Here is a 22,575-nt window from a genome sequence, read left to right as displayed (position 1 = left end):
CAAACTTTGAAGACCTGATCTCCTCCCCAAGCGAGGATATATGACTTGGTGCCAAATTTTAGTTGGTTTTAATATTTTAATGTATTTAGGTTTTTATATTTGATTAGGAGCCGTCTAGAGTTGGTTTTTAAATGGATGACTATATAATTGTTTAAAATAAAATAAATAATCAAATAAATAAGTTATCATCCTAGTAGCTAATCCAAACTATTAGGAGATTAAGATTTTCTTTGAATCTGAACCTCTTCATGCATATAACACCTCTATCCGAACAAAAACAAAACAATCTTGAGTCATGGAAGTCATAGAACGTTGGTGTGCTGTTGACAGAATAGCTTCAGTTTCCTACCTGTTCCTGCAGAAAAACCACCTACCTACCACCTTAGGAAGAAGCATTGTATCATCCTGACAGCTGAGTAGAGAAAATGACAGATTATTATTAATAATTATTAATAATTCATTGCTTCTGAAGTTGAAGCAAACTAAGAGGGTACTGAGGTTGTCTGATTTATGTATGTATATTTACTATTTTTATGTAATAATGATATAGAAAATGACAAGCATATGGAGAAATCAAAAGTTACTGGAAAGAAGTTGTCACATATTCCACCCTCCCGTGCTATGGTAGATACATCAAGTGTTCCTCCATCCAGAGGGTCAGAGGTTCGATCTTTTGGTCTGCATTTTGGACAATCCCAGGTAAAATAATATCTTTTCATCAAAATATGAAAATTTTTCATGCTAAGAATGAACAATTTATCCTTCATGTATTTAGTTGAATGTTCTCTTTTTCTTTGTTCTCTCTGTCTCCATGATTTTTGGGTGCTTAAGCCTGGGGCAATTTTTCTGATCATTCTTTCTTTTTCTTTGTCTTTTGGCCTTTAAGCAAGATGGTAGGTAGCAATATTATAATAAAAGAAAAATATTAAAATATATTCAACAGGGTAATGTATCAACATGTCTAAGACTCAAAATATGTGCATGTATGAATAAGCCATGCAAGAGAGATTAATACAAATTAGTATTATAGTATAGATCTATTTCAACCTATTTAGGTCTCATCAGCTAGCCATACCCTTACTGGGAATAGAACCAGGGCTGTATTGCATATTAGGCCGATGTAATTGCCACTAAGCCACAGGCTCTCTTCCTTATCAGCTAGGCCAGGGAAATAGGTATGTGTGTGTATATATATGAATGATATATAGCCCTGCCTTTCTGGATGTCCTAATCTACAAAAAACCTAATGCCTCCCCATGTACTGGAAAAAACACACACCAACTGTTACTTAAACGCACAATCCCATCACTACCCTGCAGAGATCAACTCTGTAGCCAAGACACTCATCTCCAGAACCAAAACACCTAGCTGAAAAAGACCACCTGCAAACTGAATTACACATTCTCACAAATGTATTAATCTCCAACGGATTCCAAAGAAAAACAATTACCAACCTAATCCAAAGGGGGACTTCCCCAAAAAACTGAGACACAGAACAGAACAACGGCATCGCCCTCCTCCCTTACATCAAAGGCACCACAGATAAATCAGCAAAATTCTCCACAAGCACAATATCAAGACAGCCTTCAACACTGACCAAAAAATAGCCAACATCTTAAGAAACCCCCAAGACAAAATCCAGCTAGAAAACCAAGGAGTCTACAAAATACCATGCAAAATCTGCCATTCAACATACATAGAATAAACGAACAGAGAATAAATGCACACATCGCAGAACACAAGAACACAGTAAGAAAAAAAGAAAAAACTTTCTCCCTTTTCCAGTACCTTAAAGGTACAGGACATGAAATTAATTTGAAGGAACCAAATTAATCTCCAAAACTGAACACTTCAACAAGAGAATAATTATGGAAGCTATAGAAATAGAGCCCCACCCCCAACATGAATAAACATGATGATACCTCCTGCCTACCAGACATCTGGAAACCAGCCCTAGTCAACAAACGAGCCTCACCCACCACTGAGGCCGTTACAACACAAAACAACAACGGACACACAGCCAGCACCAATCAGCACCAATCTACCAATCATGATACAACCACACAGCCAATCAATCCACTTACTGAAACAAAGCCAGCATTCGCCCCCCCCCCCGATTTATAGAAAGAGGGCAGCTCCGACCAAGCTTTAAGCCGAAAACACCAGCCTGAAGATAGCAAGTGAGACTTCGCCGAAATGTTGCCAAGACAATCTCAATCTTACACGGGAAAAGACCCAAATACAACAAGACCAGCATGTGTGTGTGTGTGTGTGTGTGTGTGTGTGTGTATTTTCATAACTTGAATTTAATTTCATAACTGCTCCATGATACCATTTTGTAAGTATGCAACACAACATGTATAATAATTATGTTTTAATTAATTTAATTATTACATTCGTTCTGTAACATACTTAGAAAGTAATAAATACTAAAATAAGTTTTTAAAACTGTAAGAATTCAAAGTCCAATGGGGTTTTTTTTTGGAACAAGGGGATAAAATGCACATTACCGTATTTAAAAGATAAATAAAAACATGTCTGGCATATGCTGGTGAGATAATAAAGATCATACTAAACAAAATTGTTCCCAAAGTCTTGAATATTTCTTAACTGTTACATGAAACATTTTATTCACCTGAGTCAATGTACAGTGCATGGGGCTTTTACAAAGTAAGATGCTGCTAAAGAAGTTTTATATTTCCCATTTTTATATGCAGTGGACTCAATCCAGAACAGGGTCCTAAATGCTTTCTTTAGAATTTTTAAAAAATCAGTAGGCTGCATTGTATATTGTTAATTTAATACAGAAGGCAGCAGTTATCTAGTGACTGATAGTTGCTTCTAACATTTGGGGGGAAAATAAGACTAAAAATAAACTGGACAATAACATTCCCATGCTCATTTCTGGGGAGGGCAAGGTTTGTTTCTTCTTCTTCCTTTTTTATGATATTAAGACTATTTAAGGGAATAATTATATTCTGACATTGAATGACATATCTGTGTTTATTTCTGTCATTTCTTTAGGCCCACCATTTCTCCAGCAGTTCACATGGCAATTTAAATGGTGTCATGACAATTCAAGCTAAACCACTACAACAGAGACATTCAAGCTTCATTGAAAAGTATGTTTTATAAAGATCTCCTTATAAAATCACACTTTTGTATAGGCTACATTTGTCTATTTATTTCTGGCCTTAATTACATAGTTAATGTTTATTATGATTATAGATCAGGTTTATAAAATGATAAAAGGAATAACATACCTGATTGAAGTTTTATTTTTATTCAAAATATTAAATAAAAACTCCTAAAAAAGAGAAAATACAAAAACAAAACACAACTAAATAAGACTACGTAAAAAAGAATGCATAAAATAAAAAATAAAACAGATATATGCATATGTGCATAAATTCTCCCCCCTAGTTGAACACTGACAAATATACTTCCAAGTTAATATATCCTCCCCTTTTGCAAAGCAGACACACAATTTTAAAAATTCTAGACCACTGTTTACCCAACTCACTTAGCCTGACATCTATCTACTATACATAAACATAGTTTATAGGTAAAACCAACAACTAAATCAAACTTCAAAATCCTGTTAATAGTCTTTTTATTGTACAATTTGGTTACATTTTGGGAAGTTGGAAGGAAGTAATTTGGGATTAAAAATATGGATGACCGATTGTGTCTCTAGATACAGTTGCTTCAAACTTTTAATTTTGATTATCATGAAAGGATAACACATTGCTCTTTATTAACTCTCAGAGAAAGGCATTTGTCAGTTTCTTATCTCTGATGCCAGAATCTTTCATCAGACTTGAAATCTGTGCATTTCTTTATTGGGGAATGCTGATCCACTTATTATTCAGCCTCAGGTTGCTGAAGACTTTAATTTTATATAAGTGAAGTGATGTTTGAAACTGTTGTTTTCAGGCATGAACAAGAAGACAAGCCACAAGGTATGGGTTCCAGGATTAATTCAGCAAAGAATCGAGTGGGGCGAATGACTGATAGCTATGTCTCATCATTACCTCGAGTGTTGCCTGGATCCTCTAAGAAAACAGTGGGCCATCGTAGGTTACCATCAATAGCACAAGACCAACTACGTTTGAAGACTCCCAATGTTTACAGTGATGAAGTCCTGCGAGGAACAAAATTGTACGATTTTATTTCTGTTCTTTCCTACTGTATGGATCATGTTGAGTTCAGATAGAATTTGGACAGCACTGAGAAATAATTTGATGATTGTGTAACACAAACACTGCATTTGGAAGAGAACTATATAGACTAAATATGTTATTTTCTCCTTCAAGGTATGAAAATAAGCCTCATTGTGATCTTAGAAACAAATTAATCTAAATAATGTAACCGAGCCTGCAAAATTTACTCATTTTTAGCACTGCAGTAAATTTGCCCCATGCAGATCTCTTTTTTTTTTACTTATAGCACAAGGTAGACATATGAAGAATAGTAAGAATAAGGAAAGAATCCTGTATGAGGAACTAAGCAGGCATGAGGAACTAAAGTAATAAGATCCAGATTTTTAAGTGGGAAGATATGCATTATTAGGATTGTACAATTTTAAGTGGATGTCTTGTGCTTCAAAGAGATTCTGCCTTCCCAGTTTTACCTCTCCAGATGTGCTAGGACTATAATATCCAGAATTTCCAGAAGTGCAGTTTTTGAAAGTCACTATAATGGATTGACTTAATTTTAAGATTGACTTAATGTTTCTATATATGCAACAGAACTTTTATTTATTAACCACGAACCAGGTTAAGAAGCATTCTTGTAGCAGGTTAGGGAACTGAATACTGTAAGAGTTAATTCCTATGTCCATGCTGCTTTCCTACAGATGCACTGCCTTAGATCGTTTGCCATCTCCATTTACGCCTGCTATCCGGAACAAGTTGCCACCCATTAATTCAGACACCATTGATCAATATCTTTCAGTTCCTGGACTACGCTTAAGCTTTGTAAGACATCTACATTATTTGTGCCATGAATGATTGAATACTTGTTTTCATACCTATCTCTATGGAATTTAGGGTGTGCACATCAAATTAAAGAAAAACCTCAACTTAATTAAAATACAGTGTGATCGGGCTTTGGGTGAAGTTGCCAATAAAACTTTTAATCAAACCTTTGCATAATCCCCAAATGTATACATCCACCTACACATGTATAGTTTCTTTCAGCTGTGAAACTTCCTTAAATAGTCTTACACAATGTACTTTTCCTCTTTGCCTAATAGGATTGATGTGAAAACTTATATCTGTTATATAAATTATTCAGGTATATAAAATAGATCTATATATAGCAAGTATGCTTTGCCTAAACACATCTCCATTCCTGACTGCTGCAAAGACTAAAAAACCAGTGAGTAGACTAGTTCTTTGAAAAGTCTTTGGTGAAGGAGATGATGGGAAATCACTGACATGTGCTTAGATGAGGAGACTGCAAGACAACAATTTCCAGCGAGTCTGAGTGCCAGGAGACAAAGAGTTCAATCATTAAACTCACATTTGCAGCAGGATATTTAGTATCCTAAGTGTGCTAATGACACTTCTAATCACTTTGGAAACTGCTTATTTAAATATTTCAAAATATTAGAAGTCTTTGGTATGACAAGTTTTAAAAGTCACCTGGTGAACCTATCTTTGTTTCTGAACAAAAGAAAAATTAAGCATAAGTTTAAGAACCTAAAGAATGTGAAATAAACAAAAGCTAAACAAGATTTTGAATCAAGAAAGTTATAAACAAAGTAAGGGTCCAGACCAATTTGGAATATTTACTATACTTAAAGATGTTGGAGCTAATAATATAAAATAACGACTTTCATGAGATCCAAGGCTATTTTGACTACTGTAACGCATAGTGGAGATAAGAAACTATTATTTAAATTGGTGTAGTTGTTCAGGTCTTGGTCTATAGCAGGAAACTGTTTTCGCCTTAGGCATGAAAACCAGCTGGATCATTTTGGGCCAGTCACTCTCTCTCAACCCAACTCAGCTCGTAGGATTGCTATTGTGGTGCAAATAGGAGGCGGCGAGTAGGAGGAGGAAGAAATATTAGGTATGTTTCCTGCCTCTTGATGGTCCCTGAAGCCTTCGGAGCACTTAAAATGACCCTCCGAGCAAACCGGAAGTGACTTCCGGTTTGCTCGGAGGGTTGTTTTGAGCACTCCGCAGGCTTTAGGGAAGCCTCTTGGAGGTCCCTGAACCCTTCAGAGTGCTTAAAACGACCCTCTGAGCAAACAGGAAATCCGTTCCCAAGGCATTATAAATCTTGAGAGTATAAATAATATTAATGGACAGATGTGGATTTTGGCAAAAAAGAAAGAAAGAAAGAAAGAGAAAAATGGAGGATTGAATCACTACCCCCCCAAAAAAAAAGCCATTTGCTTGAAACAATTTGGACTGAAAGGAGAAAGTAGAAACTTGACAAACCCACTCAAATACAAACTCTAAATTTGGCTTTGGATTTGAAATAGAAACCAAACATACCGAGGAAGTTTGCTCCGTCCGAATCTCTTATAACTAATATATCTTAAGCAACTCCAATTAATGAGAGATGGAATGTAACAAGGAAAAAATCAAAGAAAAAAGCACTATTTTCTCACTGATAACTGATAACCTAATCTTGCCTGTGCGGGAAGATTTAATTAATCAACTGCCATTAATCAGAACTTGGAAAAGTAGGAGACGAAGAGAAACATACCTGAGTTTTGCTGTATGCAAGTTTGTTCCAATTAATATATTTTGAGCAACTATAACCAACAAGAGGTGGAAGGTAACAAGGGGGGGGGGGAATCAAGAATTGGGAAAATACGAAGTTTTTTTTCTCCACAAAAGATCAAGTTGGTCTCTTCTCTTCCGTTTCACTTTAGCTGAATTAGCTGAATTTAAGATGGACCAGTTCTCTGAAATAAGAACTGTATAATTAACTGTAATTTTGGAACTGGACAGGTGGGAATTTGAAGAACTATGTGAAATTATAAAAAAAGTGCATAAATCATTAAAATCAAGTCTAAATAGAATTCTGAACTCAGAAAAGCAGGAACTGAAGGATGAAGTGAAGGAGGAAGGGGGGTTAATGAAGGGGTAGAAAAGGTGGGAAATAAAAAGCAGACAAAATTTTCATTGGGTCTGACAATGGTATAAGGAAAATTGGAAAGGGGGGATGTGTCCCAGCAAAAGGAAATAAAAAGCAGACAAAAGACCTTACAGAGGTTGACAGTGGTATAGAGGAAACTGAAGAAAGGGGTTACTCCCCAACAAAGGGAACTATAAAAGATTTCTTTGGGTTTGACAGTGGCTTGAGGAAAATTGAAGAGGGTTGATGTGTCAAAACAAAGAAAAAAGAGAAGACAGGAATAGAGAAGTGGGACAAAAGACTTATTAGGAAAAAAATCAGACAATTAGAATTTGTTTTATGGGGAAATATAAACCTGAGTTATGTGGTTTACTCCTAAACATGACAATAAAATCAAGTTGCTAACTGTTTGAATACAATAATGGAAAGATAATTAAATAAAGGTTAAAACATATGAATATGGACAATATATTGAAAATTTACATAATAATCCAATACATTTTGCATTAAAACATGATTACAAAATACTGTCATGTGCATGTGCACATGCGCACTGGGGGGCATGCACATTTGCATTGTGGGTGCGGCACGCCCGTGCACAACTCCCCTGCACTCCCCCCCCTTATGGCACGTGAGCCAAAAAAGGTTCGCCATCACTTCTATATACACTGCATTAGCTTTCAGAGGTATTTGAGCCCTGGTGCAGGGTAGTATTGCAGGAAGGGATACCATATATAGAATCTATCAATCATTCATTTAGCAACCAATCAAAGTTATAAGTGCACTGAAAAAAGGAACAACTGATCCTCACATTTACAACTGTAGAAGCATCCCGAACATCAAATTCAGATGCTTGGCAATGTGTTGCAGTGTCCTGGGGTCATGTGATAATCATTTGCAATAATTTCCAGCTGGCTTCCAACAAGCAAAGTCAATGGGAGGAGCTGGTGTCCTTAACAACTGTATGATTCACTTAACGACTGTCATGAAAAAGATAAAATCAGGCATAACTCATTTAAAAATCACCTTGCTTAGCAAGACAAATTCTGCTCCCAATTGTGGTCATTTCGAGGACTATCTACATAGGCATATTATTCCTTAAGCTTTCAAGGAAAGAGATGTCACAGCCTCCGGTACAATAATTGTATTAACTTCAACTGCTAATAACATTTTAAAAAAAATTCTACCCATTAACTGGTTGCTTCTTTCGTCTTTCCATTTTCAGCATAGAGGAAAACATCTTCACAGCAGAATATCCAGTGCAGTACCTCATGGTCTGGAACGACGACCTCAGAGAGAGAGAACTGTCTTAATAGATCAGTTTTCAAGGCCCAACACAACTCATACCTTCCGGGTACGTTTGAAAGCTTGTAAACATGGGATGAGAATCAATTTTGCAGTTAAAGTATCAGGTTGGGAACTGGGAGACTATGAGTTCAGGCCTCATTTTAGGCACAAAGCCAGGTTCATGACCTTGGACCAGTCATTCTCTCTTAGACCTGGGAAGCAGACAATGGCATTGACAGTGTTCCAAATATCATCGAGAATTAAATCAGAGTCCAAGGCAGAGCTTTCCTCAATTTAATAAGAGAGATATGTTGGCACATCTGTGGAAAACCCGAATCTGAAAGCTTCCTGGGTTTTCCACTCAGTTGAAAGTTCATGATCTTGCCCCCACACCCATAAGTCCATCACATGGTCCAATCTTCCACTGCCACGTTGGGATTTCCTCCCATCTAGATCCAGTCAGGTGCAGAGGTGCGGAGACAAAGAATGACCTTGGGCTTCTAGAAAATAATGTTTTATTTTGACAATAACACATTCTACTCCTTACTATTCCCCCTCCCAATTACCCTACTAATGAAACAGCATAGAAAAATAATAGAGTGTGTGGCAGGCCAAAGATCCTAAAAGGAATATGACTGCAGGCCTGACAGGCGGCCTCTCCTCAGAAGAAGAACGTTTCCTGAAAAGAGAATAACATAAAAGTTAACATAATAAAATTAATCACCTCTTCATCCCCCCCTCCAGGGGGACCCTTCAGCTTATCGGGAACCTTCTCATGGAATTGTTTTACTAACTTCTCCACTTTTAGTTTCCAGCTTTTCACCCAAGTAGCTTCAGACAAAGGGTAAACCCTTCCAATGCACTAAATACTGTAAGCAACCCCTAAACAGCCTGGAGCCTACGATTTTTTCCACCTCATAGGGTGCTTCTCCGGCAGTGTTTTCATTGTTGCGCAAGTAGCACAGCTGTTAATATAATCTTCCACTCCGATTCCATCTTTGGCCACCAACATTGACGCCTGGCGAGATGGAGCATTTTTAGGAATCCAAAGTGGCCTCCTAGTTCTGCCTCATGGCTCTGCTGTAGAACTTCCAACCTCAACCCCACGGGGACGTACAGTTTGGATCCAGGCTAATCCATTTTCCATTGTTAGGATATCCTGGTTATTGTTGAGCCACTGGTCTGTTGGGAGGCCAATTTCATAGCTGTCATCAGTTTATCCTGGTTTCAGTTAGTGATTTGGGTTGCCTTTTGGTGGCAGGAAGAAAGGATGGGGTGAACAACTTCTCCCTTCTTACTGTCGTACTGCGGTTTTCTTCGCAAAACATCCCCCAACAAGTTTTTTGGTACTTGTTGGACCCCTGGGGGTTTTGTCTCTGCTGAAGGTTCTGGGCTCTTGGGTTCAATCATCCCTGGGTGGCCCTTTGGCTCTACTGGTGTAGCGGGCCAAACGTGATAATCAATTTCCTACCGCCGTCTTCCCACTTTATTGTAGGCTTCCATTTGTCAAGCCATGCAAGCCCCAAGATAATATATTCCGGCATCTCTGGAGTCACAATGAATCTGAGAAGCTCATAGTGGCGGCCCACTTGTAACTTTACCAGTTCAATCATTAGTATGGCCGGGGTCCCTCCAATTAGTGTTCCATCTACCTGCTCAACCCGAATGGGATAGGTTAGAGGTGCGTATGCCTAATTGCTTTACAATCGACATGCTGATTAAGCATTGAATGCAGCCGGTGTCCACAACTGCTTCAACTTCCCCTTCCACCCCCGTTTCGGGTGCTTGGAGCTTGGCTTGGAATGCAAGGATGGGTGCACTCACCATTGGGTCATCTTCAACATTTTCCTCCTCAAGGCCTCCCCATTGGTAGGACTCTTCATCACCTTAGGTTGGGGATCCTTTCTGAGGTTGTTGGCCCAGATGACTCTTTTCTGGTGGCATCTGGGGCCTTCTCTTTACCGCCGTGGTGGCCGGTGTGCAGGTTTGTGGAATTGGGGCTGGAGCCAAGCACTCTGATGCTTTGTGGCCAAGTTGACAGCAACGGTGGCATTTTATTGCCCCTCCCTGAGGGAAGGAACCCAATTACATCTTTAAACTTAGGAACCACCTCATCACATAGTTCCGCTATCCATCCTGCAGCTTCCCCCTCATTCATCCCTTCTTCCATTGTCGAGAACTCTTCTCTGTAGGAAGGTGGGATAAGAACCTATTGGGGCATTGCTGGTGAGACTGGACTTGGTGGGGGGGGGGGTTGTCAATCCCTGGGTTTGCCACTGCCCAGTTATCTGCCGTGTGCCAGCTGCTGAGGGAGAGCAGGTGCCTACTGACATCTCTCCCATCCATGACCTGGGAAGAAAACCCATTCCCAGGTCCCATAGGTTACAGCCCCAACATCGATGGCTGGCTGGGGGAAGATATGGCCCAAGTCCATTTCTGTTGGCTGGTTTGAATTCCCCATGTTGATATGGAAACTCAGTTGCAGGGCAATGGGTCATTTCATTTATTGCTGTTTGGAAGGAATCAAAATCTCCACTCTAGTTTTTTTTCGCAAGCCTTGGCTGGGGAAGGATGGGGAGCATGCACTCATGTTTGGCTGCACAAGTTGGTCTGGGAGGCTCCAATCATCTTGTCCCCTCCACCCATGTGTAGAATTAGCCTTTCCAGCCCCCTCCCTTTGCATCTTCCCAGATGCTATAAATCTTCCAATTTCTTCCCACAAAATTTATTTGTGCCTAAGGAAGAAGGACTACACCTTGGATTTCCTTGCTTCTAATCTTAATATCTAATTATCAAAAGAAGCAAAGCATATTACTAATTTAAAGCACCATATATCTTTTTCAGTCAGATACACCTCAGAAAAGGTCACTAACTTCTATGGATCTTGCGAATCAGTTGTGGACAGGCCAAGGGGTAGTAACAGGTAAGATCTGTTTCATAAGTATATTTTTCAAAAGTGAATAGAGGACTATATGCTTTCGGGTTATAGGAATGATTTCAAAATTATTATATTTAATATGCTGGCATTTGAGAGCCCTTTCCTATATGCCCAGCAAAGAGACCTTAAAAAACAAGGCAAGTTTAAGATAGCCTCTCCTGCCGACCTTAGGATAGGTTCATATTGAGATAGGTGGTCCCTTAGAAAGCTAAGTTCAGAATTCATTAAGGCCAGAGCCCAAAGCTAAGACTATTAAAGTGGAAAAAATGGTGCTCATCCATGCAAATCTTTCAACGTGGTTTTCTGGTATTATTTACTGCTTATCCACCTGACTGGCAGCACCTAAAGTTTTTGGATGCGTTTCAATAATAGTCCTTCATTGAATACATTGCTTTAGATAAATTGATGTGGGCGTCTATCTGGCTCGGTTGCAGTTGGCACACAAGATATAATTATGTAGCCACCACTGGTGTTGGGAATGTCTGTCTGGAGACAGAGCACTGAGTCAAGGTGTGCTCCTAGAAACCTAGATTTTTGAGAGGAAGTACAATCTCACCCACAATAAGATGAAATTAATCCAGGAGCCGAGTTAATGAACAATCCTCCATAGCCTCTGGACTTAATTACAGCTTGTTTACTTTGTCCAGCATTACTGAATTTAACAATCGGCTAAGAATTGGTTGTTTCCTTGGATTTAAATCTCTGAGAACTACCTGCTATTTGCATTCTTAAGGCATCCATATAACATCTACCAATGATTTCAGGTCGATGTTGAACAGCAGAAGAGAACACAGAAGACCAAGCACTTCAGTGTCAAAAGTCATCTCCCATCACAATCCCGTGACAGTAAATATAGCAGATAGAATAGGACCGAAAGGCCCAGCTCTGCTAATGTAAAATAATATTTCTGTAATCCACATTCAGTTCTTGTGTATACATTATCTTCTAAACTGGTCAAAGCAATCCTGGTTTCATATGCTGGCCAAAAGCCTGAGTGAAATGGTCAGCCTCTTTCAGATGTTTTTCAGAATCCCTCACGGGGATTCTACTTCCTTGATAAATTTAGCCAGAAATGTTGCACTTGAGAGTTCTAAGTCAAGGAAATATTTTGATGATTGTGATGGGGGTTTGACTCGGAGAAGAGGAAAAAAGAATGCTGAGCAGTTACAAAATAGATATCTGAGGGCTGGGAAAGTAGAAAACATGAGAAATTAATTCAAAACAATTTGCCTTGGTTGTGATATGAGAAACAGAGAAGAAAGTTGATAGGTTTTCAAGTGTCTGTTGCAATACTGAGACCTCATTGAAATACCGTACATTCCATTCCTGTCAACTCCCACTTTGAAAAGCTGACAGTAATGGAATTCTTTAGGGTTGAGTGATACATGTTTGAGGAATACAGGGTAATGATTAACTTCTAATCAATTTACCATCTCAATATCCACTCAGATTATAGCAGAAAGCATATTTACTGAAATAGTTTGAATGGAACATTGAAGGCTAACTTTACCAACAACCAGGAGTTTGATCCTGACGGTTCAAGTTGACTCAGCCTTCCATCCTTCTGAGGTTCGTAAAATGTGGACCCAGATTGATGGGGGCAGTATGCTAACGTTTATAAACTGCCCAGAGAGGACTGTAAAGCACTATGGAATGGTATATAAGTGTAAGTGCTATCGCTATATCTCCTATCCTGATTTAATATCCACAATGTGCTCTATGTGGAGCTACCTTTAAAGCCCATTGATGTGAAATGCAGCAATTAAATAACTTATTACTTATTATCTGGCACTATGTGCCAGGACCACATTAGATCTGTGATACATATACTGTCTTGGTAGCTAATATGCTTCCAGCTGCAATTTGGTATTGGATTTAACCTATCTAACCCTATTAGTTGAAGTATTTGCAGAGCCACTTCACCTACCCAGAGGAACTGGTGTGCTATGCACATTCTGAAAAAACCTGTTGGCTTTCTTGAAGTAGGTTGCTGAGGCCAAGCAGACTGTTTTTCTCTATACTGACCAAAATATCATTCTTCTAGGGATTATACGCAAAGAAAACCAATAATAAGCAATGTTTTTCCTTCTCTTTCTGCACCCAGACTAATTATTACTATTTTAAAATCTTCTAAACTTAGCTGGCCATATGTGCAACATAACTAGTACCATATCAGAATACTTTCAAGTCCAAATATATTCTTCCTAATAAGTGAGATGCATATGAAGTGAAAACAATTTTCCAAATAAAAGAATGTAAATTGCAAAACTCCCATAGGCTCATCTGATGAAGTCATCGAAGACATAAAGATGCCATTGTTTTGCAATATTGAAGTAACTATTTACATATGATCATGTGCATGACATTTCTCTTCAGTTTATTTCGTCTAGCTATTTCTATATTTATTTATTTAACAACACTTAGGTCCAACCAGAGAGACTTTGGATGGTGCTCATACTAAACATAGGGCGCTCTGATCTGTTTCAACCTGCAAAGTAAAACCCTGTGGGTTTTCCCAGTGACATTTCCATACCTGAGATCTATCCATCTAGATAGAAGATAAAGAAGGGCTGCAGGAGGAATCAGTAAGGAGAAATTGTCCTCAGCAGGCACTGCAATAGAGCCAGCAACAGCTATAAGAAGCCATGCTAGCAGGAAAAATACTCCTTCCTTTCCCTAGGAATAAAAACAGGGAAAGTAGAGCAAAAGCAGCAGAAAACTGTACAGGTAGTCCCTGGATTACAGCAGCAGCTGGGATTGGGGTCATGTGACTGCATGTTTTAGGTATGACAGTCCAGGCAGTCCCTATTGTCATTGTATCCTCAAATGTGCAGGTCTTTAAGTGGGAAGTGGTAGGAGTCACAGTTAAGGAATATGGGGGTCTGTAGGGGATGGAAAAGCCTTGGGAGGCCCGTCTCAGGTTGGATTTGAGTTCAGGGGGTTCTGTTGTGCAGCAGCTGAAGGGAGGGGGATGCAGGTGCATGTCACCACAAAGAGGCCAAGGAAAAGAAGGCACAAATCCAGTGTGCAGGAAGGTGGAGAAGTGACTGGCAACTTTCCTTGTGGGTTTTCTCCTTTGCTTAGGGGAAGCTGGCAGGAAAAATTGCTAAGTGTGATTAGGTGACTGCAAAATGTTGCAATTGTGGTAAATACTGTGGCATTGCTGGGCAAGCTATGTGCACGAGGACCAGTCATAAATTACTTCTTGTTTAATGTAGTGGAAGAGTCATTGAATGAGTGATCGGTAAACACTTCTTGGTGACAGAATTAAGGGCACACAGTTACAGAACCTGGGTGTCTTTCCTGGTTTAAATTAGCCGCTTCTGCAGCACAGAACTAACACTAGAAAGTAAGCTTCTGAAAAATAATCAGGGTTATATTTCTGGTTGCAGTGGACTGTATCTTACTTATGTATCTATTGCCCGATTCTTTTTTTTTTCTTACAGGTTCACAGTTCCATGCCAGGTCATTCCAGAAAAATCCATCTCTATCTAGGAGAAGATTTCAAGTTGCTTAATGACATATAGGAGAAAGAAGAGAAGCAAATATTGCCACACAGTCAAAATCCTCAATAATGCAGTAATCCCTAGGAATACTGAAATGTTGTCTCTGAGCGTTCATTATGTGTGCGTATTGCCTGAATGTAGAATGCCATTTGGTTTCTAAAAGTATAAATGTCTACTAAACTGAATAAGAAAGAGGCCTTCATGCTCCTATTTTTTTATGTGGATTCACAATTAGAGCTAAGCCAAATTATACACAGGTCCCAGGCTTCATTTTATGACTCTCAGAAGACCTTTGAAAATAGTAATTGGTCGTGGTTTTTGCTTTCTTCTACATTTTAAATGTCTTCAACTATCCTTTCCTGAAAGAGTTGGAACATCTCTGTATTCGTATGCAATGTGTTTCTAAAGGTCTTCTGATACAAAACAGCACCCTTGTTTTAAAACAAAGAATAAAATAAAACATGAGCCTCACCACAAAATATTGCCCTAATGCAAAGAATTCTTACCTAAAATTTAGTTTGTTTCCTGCAGAAAAAGGTCTTTGCAGTTGCATAGCCTCCTTATTCCAAAAGCCCCTGAAACATGCTTGTGGGGCCTTTCAAATATCTTTTTGGACTCACAGATTACTGAAAAGATAACTCAATTTTGAAAGGCATTTCAATGTTTGGACTACACAATGTCCTCTACATGGGCTATGCTTGAAGAGCATTCAGAGCATTGTGCAGAATGCGGCAGCACAGGGAGTTCTTGTGGATGGCTCATGTTTCACCACTGTTCCATGAACTACACTGGTTGCTGGTTTGCTTTCAGATGCAATTCAAGGTGTGAGTTATTACCTTTAAATGCCTGCATAGCACGAGTCCAGGTTATTTGAAGAACTGTCTCACCCCATTGGGATCGGCCCATCCCGGCCATGCTGGCAGAGCATGCATGCTGTGGAGCTCCTCAGTCAAGGAATTTTGGCTGATGGGGTCAAGGAGAAGGGTCTTCTCTGCTGTGCCTCCTGCCCCGAGGTTTGATTGGTTCTCACCCTTTTGATCTTCCGCAAGAGCCTAAAGATCTGGTTCTGGCGGATAGCTTGGGATCCCAATGAGGCAGCATCACAATGGAAGTGGTTGATGAATTAAGAGGCAATCCCACCTCCTCCCTGTGCATCCTGTTCTCCACTTCCTATCTTTTAACTATACCTTTATATCTTTGAGATTCCATTTTTATTGTTTTAGAAATATTCAATGCTTTTAATACTGTAAGTCAAGAGATGGGTTGCTGCCGGTTCGGCCCAGTGCGGCTGAACTGGTAGTGGAATTCAGACCTGTGTCGCAGAACGGGCAGCGACCCAGGCCTGCCACGTCCCCGAACCAGCGCATGCATGCATGTTGCACACGGTTACATCGGCAGCAACCCACCCCTGTGTAAGCCACCCAGTATTCCTTTGGAACATGATGGGCAACAGATAAATCTAATAAACAAACAAATAAATAAATATGCACTTAAAAGGTTACGCGTACTGTATACACATGCTGAAAGCATACATCAACCAGAATAAAAACCGGACTCAATATGTTAATATAATTCCATGGTGCATATCCTTAGATGAGCAGATTTGATACCTTTGTGATCATATCTAGTATGTGATTTTTCAATGATAATAATTACGGTTGTGAGGATTGGTGTTGTGAGTTTTGGATTTGAAAGGAAATTTGAAAATGCTTTAGCCCTTTTACACCCACGTAGCACCAGCCAGCCACTTGTTAACATTCTGAATTGTGTAGCTGCCTTTAGCAACTGCAGTGCAATCCAAAGATTTGATTTGGGGAGTTTCATAAGGTGTTATGTGCAGAGCCCTGATACTCATTACAAGTTGGGAATGCCCAATTTGTCCTGGATTCTTTCCAGATGCCTAGGTGGAGCACATGCTAACCCTAGCCACCACACTAACCATTGTACCAGCCATCTTGCCTTGCAAATTAATTAGTTTGTTAACTCTATTAATCGGTTAAGTATTAAAAGACAGTGCAGAAGGAATCAATATTCTTTCCTGAACAGTGTTTTTAGTTAAGAAAGATTTTGTTGCACTATTTGTAAGCAGAAATCTTTTAAGTATGTAGAAATTAGAATTTAAATTTTCCTGCCTCTTGTTTCTGCTGTATAGTCCCCTTGCTATAATTTTCGGCCTATCTATTTGCTATATAAAATATCTTCAAGCAACATACTATTGTAGGTAGTTTTCCTTTGCCTTTTAAAAAATATAATCCCTAATCATCTTATTGCTGTTTATTCAGTTTGTGACTATTGAAGGATAATTTAGAGAGCAATTTGCCAATTATTAATAAGTCAAGAGCTATAAAATAATGCAGATGAGTTTATTCATGCAGAATATCTTAGGCACATCATCATGAACTGAACCTCTTACTGAATTTTCAGGTTTTTGTTTTCTAAAATTGTTAATGTCAAATGTAACTCAAATATTTTTGTCTATTCATTCAGCAGCCCAATTTATAATATGCTTCAAAATCCAACGAATCTGTAAAAATGTATATAGAATGTTAAAGTTTAGAAATTGCTTTCTAAACTTTAAATTTGTATTTTTATGAGAACTTACCCAATTTACCCTTTCCAAATATATATGTATAATTTATATGTTGAAATAGATTTTTAAAAATGTTAAATGCTATAACATGAGGAATGCATACAACTATTAATAAAAAAGCACTTCCAAAACTGTATATAATACTATTAAAAATCTGTATGTTAGCTTTAATGGATTTACAAATGCATAAATCTTTTACCCAGTTATTTTAAAAGCAAATTTGCATATCAATGTGGGAAGACACTAAAATAAGATACAGTGGTAAAATGTGCAACCTGGAAATTAAGATGAACTCATTGCCTCATCAAGAATCATGTAGGCAGCTTCACTGCAGCACTAAGAAAGTTTTAAATCAGACTGGATTTGCACGCAAGGAATGTGTTTCTTTGGAAATATTGGTTTAAAATAATGACCGTTAAGACAATATCCAGAGAATTTTATAACAATTAAAAGTGATACAAAATGACATCATTAAAAATATGAAAAAGAATATACCGGTAATGATAAGCTGACAAAAGTCACATATGTGAAATTAGTAGGTATATAAATCAAATAATAAATAAATAGAAGTTGCAGCAGGTAACATTTTGCTAAGATTTAAGTTGTCTGTCAAATAAATGCTTTCCTAAGGCATTTATAGAAAAAATATTGTGGCAATTGTTGCTGTATCAGTGACCCAAAACTCCAGACCATGCACCTTCTATCACACTTTGAGATTGCATGCTGAATTTCTGAGCCAAAATGACAAATTGTGTACATGTGTTTGTGTATTTTTCATTCTCTTTGCATTCATAAACCAAGTAGAGGCTCCACTCCCATTGCCATTTTTAACCCTGGCTTCGGATACCCATTTACAGCCATTTTTGCAAGTCAACTTCAGACTTATATTTGGGATTTTTTCCAAGTTTGAAATCGGAGGTTTCAGTATCCCAATTTGTATTATCAACCCCCCAAAACAACGTTAATGGAAACAACAGTTTGGGTTACCTTTCGTCACCTCCCATATCCATCAGAGCCACCAAAATTAGATGGAAAAAACAGGTCAGTCTCATACCCTTTAACAGTTGTTGTTCTGTGACTTTATGAAGCTCTAGAGCAGTGTTTCTCAAACTTGGCGACTTTAAGTCCTGTGGACTTCAACTCCCAGAATCCCCCAGCCAGCATAGCTGGCTGGGGAATTCTGGGAGTTGAAGTCCACAGGACTTAAAGTCGCCAAGTTTGAGAAACACTGCTCTAGAGGATGAATTGCAGCCCTCTTTAAATACCTGAAAATATTTCAGTGAGAGCAGTTTGAGACTGTTTGAAAAATATGTTCAAGGATGCAACAGGTTCTATGGATGCACAAAGAGCAGGATGTAGCTGTGAAAGCTTATTTTATTAACCGGGGTGGTGGGTGGGATTTGAAATAGCTTCATCTTGATTTTAGGGAGCAGCCTGATTGCAAAAACTCTACCTTTCACTATGGTTTTTCTTTGTTTTAAGAAAAAAAGGGCAAAACAAGATTTCTCCCCTTATAGCACCATGACCAAGTGAGTGTACTAATTTGCAGGTTAGATTACTGGGGAGAAAGACCCTTCAGAATCATTCATTTTTCTTTCATCTTCTGATGCTCCTGATTTGCCCGTAAATGAAAATCAAGCTGTCCACACTCACTGCATAATAATATCACATGTTGTTATTGTGAACAGTTTGATGAACTTGGACTTTGATTGAATATATATAAAAAAAGGAATTATGCAATGTGGCCCCCAAACCATTGGAACACCAGCATTGATGGAGAAGACCTGAAGAAAGTAGAATGATTCAAGTAACTCAGCTCCCTCATATGCAGCAATGGTGATAGGTTTCCAGATTTCCATGCCTGTGTCTACGCCCGCTGGATGAAGTGGCGCCAGGTGAATGGAGTCCTGTGTAATTGTTGGATGCCTCTATGCTTCAAGTCAAAGATTTACAGAATGGTAATGCGCCCAGTCACCCTCTATGGATTCTAGTGCTGGCAAGAGCAGGCTCTACATGTGATGAAAATTCAAATGCTCCAATAGTGTCTTGGATTAACGTGATTCAACCGCACCATGAATGACAATATCCGATGTCGATTGGGATCGTGCCAATTATAGCAAAACTGCAAGAAATTTCATTTCTGTATAGAGAAATGAGCACAAGACATTTGCCCTCAATCAGCTGTGCACTGGGCTTGTATCTCTGGATCGCGACATTCCCAGGCAGTTGAAGTGTAGGAAGGAAAATAATTCAGCTTGAAAATGGATTTGGGTAAATTCAGGAGATATGTGACAGACAGATGTCCTTGGACTATGTCTAAGAAAGCAATTGCATGAAAATCTCCATTAATGGAGACTAGCACAACGGAAGGTAAAAACCAGGTCTTTGGTTACCTCTAATAAACACAGAGGACCAATTAATAGCATGTTGCTGTTATTTAAATTGGACAGAAATTTCATTGGGATTACAGTGCACTGGGAGGATTAACCTTTCCTTCCATAAACACAATCCCAGAAATCTCTCTTGAACCTGTAGATCTGGTTGTAAAAACTTTACTAATCCTAAAATCGTGATATAAAGTAGGAAGATTTTATATAGAATGTTTAAGAATGTGTTGCTTCAGTGCCAGATAACAAAAAACCAAAAGATAATTTATTTATTTATTTATTCTTCGCATTTCTAAACCGTCCCCTCTCCCAAAAAGGGACAAAAATAATACGATAGAGAACAGGAAAAGAGAATAGTGATTATGATTATGTACATTTTTGTGACATGAATCTTGGATACTTTCAAAGAATAATTCATATTTATTTCTAGAAGTGACTTCTTATGCCATGGAGAAATGAAGCATCCAGTAGGAATTGTACAGCAGTGTGCCAGTGGTGGGATTCAAATTTTTTTATTACCCATTCTGTGGGCATTGGCAGGGCTTGGAGGGTGTGGCAGGGGATGGGTAAAATCTCCATTCCCACTCCATTCCAGGGGAAGGATACTGTAAAATCTCCATTCCCTCCCCACTCCAGGGCTTGGGAGGCAGAGAATAGATGGGGGTCAGAGGTGGTATTTATCAGTTCCCCGAACTACTCAAAATTTCCGCTATCAGTTCTACAGAACTTGTCAGAACCTGCTAAATACCAGCTCTGCAGTGTGCCCACACAGTGATGAAGACTTACAGTAGTGAAACTACTGTTACCCAATATTTGTTTCCATTCAACACATAGTCCTTTTGGTTTGTTTTTTGTTTCCAGTCTGTTTATGTCTTTGAACTGGCAAGTGTGCTTGGATTATTAAAATAACATTTCATATATTGTTAGCCATCAATAGAGAGAGAATGTGTTCCTTCTATGTACATAATCCTCTGCAATAAATTTGTGATATTTTTGCAACTTAACACAGCAAAACAGGAATGATCCACCCAATTCTATCTATTATTTTCTTGTTTTAAATTATATTTATAATGTGAAGTTGCCATAAAGAGTTAGATAAACTCTGATTATGATAAAGAATTGGCCCCTTATTTAACAAGAAGCAAGCAATGTTTATGAGATGTATACCCAAGAACACTTCAAATAATATCGGACATTACAAATTTGCACATTATCAATAATACACTGTTAAAGTAGGCTGCCAAATATTTTTATATATTTAAAACAAATGTATTATGCAGACCCTAAGAACTAGCAAGCAGAAATTAAATGATGTTTTCAATTGATTTTTAAAAGTAGAACTTAAAATCATTGCTTAACTTGTTCCTAGGTCTTAGGAAATACTTATATTGCATTAGCAAATAAAGTCTAAACCAAGAATGCTAAAATAATTCCAAATTACAGAGAATGCCTCCTGAACAATATATTCTTATCTTAGTTTCTAAACAGTTTCTAAACAAATACTGGGATTACCAAATTTCTGTATGTGTGTATGTATGTGTGTATGTGTGTATGTATACATATGCATACACACATACACACATACACACACACACACACACACAATGTCTTTTTCTGGCTTATAGCAAGTTGCAAAAAGTTTGCATGTTTTCAGTTTTTCAAAAGCTCTTGCATAATGCAAATTTCTCAAGATCTTAGAAAGCCTATGGAGATTGTCAGCCATTCAGGTCATGGTTGTCGCAAAGGTGCTTTGTTTTTCCTTGAAGACATTTTGCTTCTTATCCAAGAAGCTTCTCATTCAGGAAGCATCAGAAATGAAGAAACTTCTTGCATGAGAAGTGGAAAACAAAGAATGTGCAATTGCCTTTTGAAAAAACACCTTTGAGACAAGATAAGTTACAGTACGTTTTGTTGCTATTTTTAAATCGCTGCTCTGAAGTGTACCATCATATCTTTAAGGCTTTGTATTTGGGATTCCTGTTCCTGTGCAAGAACCTTTAATATTCTAATGGCTGTTGTCAGATTCCTAGGAGGTGATGGTTGGCTCTATAAGCAAAAGAGAAATGCAAATCCTGGGTGTTTGTCTTTTCAACTTTCAGCTTGCCTAATTGTGTTGCTTATGAGGAGTCTGTTTGCTCTTTGCTTATGAAGAGTGGGCTAATCTTTCTGAATGGTTACAAAATCTCCTAATGGCCTCTTCATGTTTTTGCTTGAGACTGGGGCTGCTTTCTGCCTTTGTTAAGCTGGTTTCCATTTCTACTTTAGGGGAATATTCAATCCTGCCTCTTTTAATATTCCCTCAAATATTTCATTCTCAGGGTGGAGGTGCCTGCTGACTTCCTACAGAAGGAGTAAGGAAGATTTGGAGATCGTGGGCAAGGGGTGAGAAAGCATGGCAGGAACTACCATTGGGTGATGTATGGGTTCTACAATAGAAAGGGCTCATTGGTTTGATGGACAGTCATTTCACTTATTGCAACATTTGTGTGTGTGCAACGTGTGTATGTATATACACGTTTATGTAGCTGTTGCTAGCCAATAGTGCTAATGCAACTACCACAGGGGAAGACAGAGCAGGGCTACTCCTGGAACAGGCGTGTCAAACCCAAGGCCCCGGAGGGGGGGGAGATCCGGCCCAACAGGTGCTTACATCTGATCCGCAGGGCCACCGTGGGAACAGCCCATTTTCGCTAGCAGAGCTCTCAGATCATCACAGGCACCCCCGACACGAGTGACGTATAGCTGGCCACTCCTACCCCGTCTCCCGAG

At 38.6% G+C, this 22,575-nt stretch overlaps 2 protein-coding genes across 4 annotated transcripts in view; one reads left to right on the top strand and one right to left on the bottom strand.

Moving 5' to 3' along the window:
- FAM149A (family with sequence similarity 149 member A) overlaps positions 1-18,478 on the top strand; it is a 56,051-nt gene extending 37,573 nt beyond the window's left edge. For all 3 annotated transcript variants that reach the window (XM_081959258.1, XM_081959260.1, XM_081959259.1), the window contains exons 8-14: positions 551-699; positions 3,025-3,122; positions 3,937-4,161; positions 4,859-4,979; positions 8,324-8,452; positions 11,230-11,308; positions 14,770-18,478. In XM_081959258.1, the coding sequence (XP_081815384.1) occupies positions 551-699; positions 3,025-3,122; positions 3,937-4,161; positions 4,859-4,979; positions 8,324-8,452; positions 11,230-11,308; positions 14,770-14,840 (872 nt within the window). In that variant the 3' untranslated portion in view covers positions 14,841-18,478. The remainder of the gene's footprint in view (positions 1-550; positions 700-3,024; positions 3,123-3,936; positions 4,162-4,858; positions 4,980-8,323; positions 8,453-11,229; positions 11,309-14,769) is intronic.
- The window catches only part of FAT1 (FAT atypical cadherin 1), a 489,274-nt gene that overhangs the window by 145,794 nt on the left and 320,905 nt on the right, over positions 1-22,575 (bottom strand). The window lies entirely within an intron of this gene.

Source organism: Natrix helvetica (genome assembly GCF_964273705.1).
Source record: "Natrix helvetica genome assembly, chromosome: 7".
In the NCBI taxonomy this organism is placed as follows: Eukaryota; Metazoa; Chordata; class Lepidosauria; order Squamata; family Natricidae; genus Natrix; species Natrix helvetica.
This window is presented reverse-complemented; position numbering and strand designations above follow the sequence as displayed.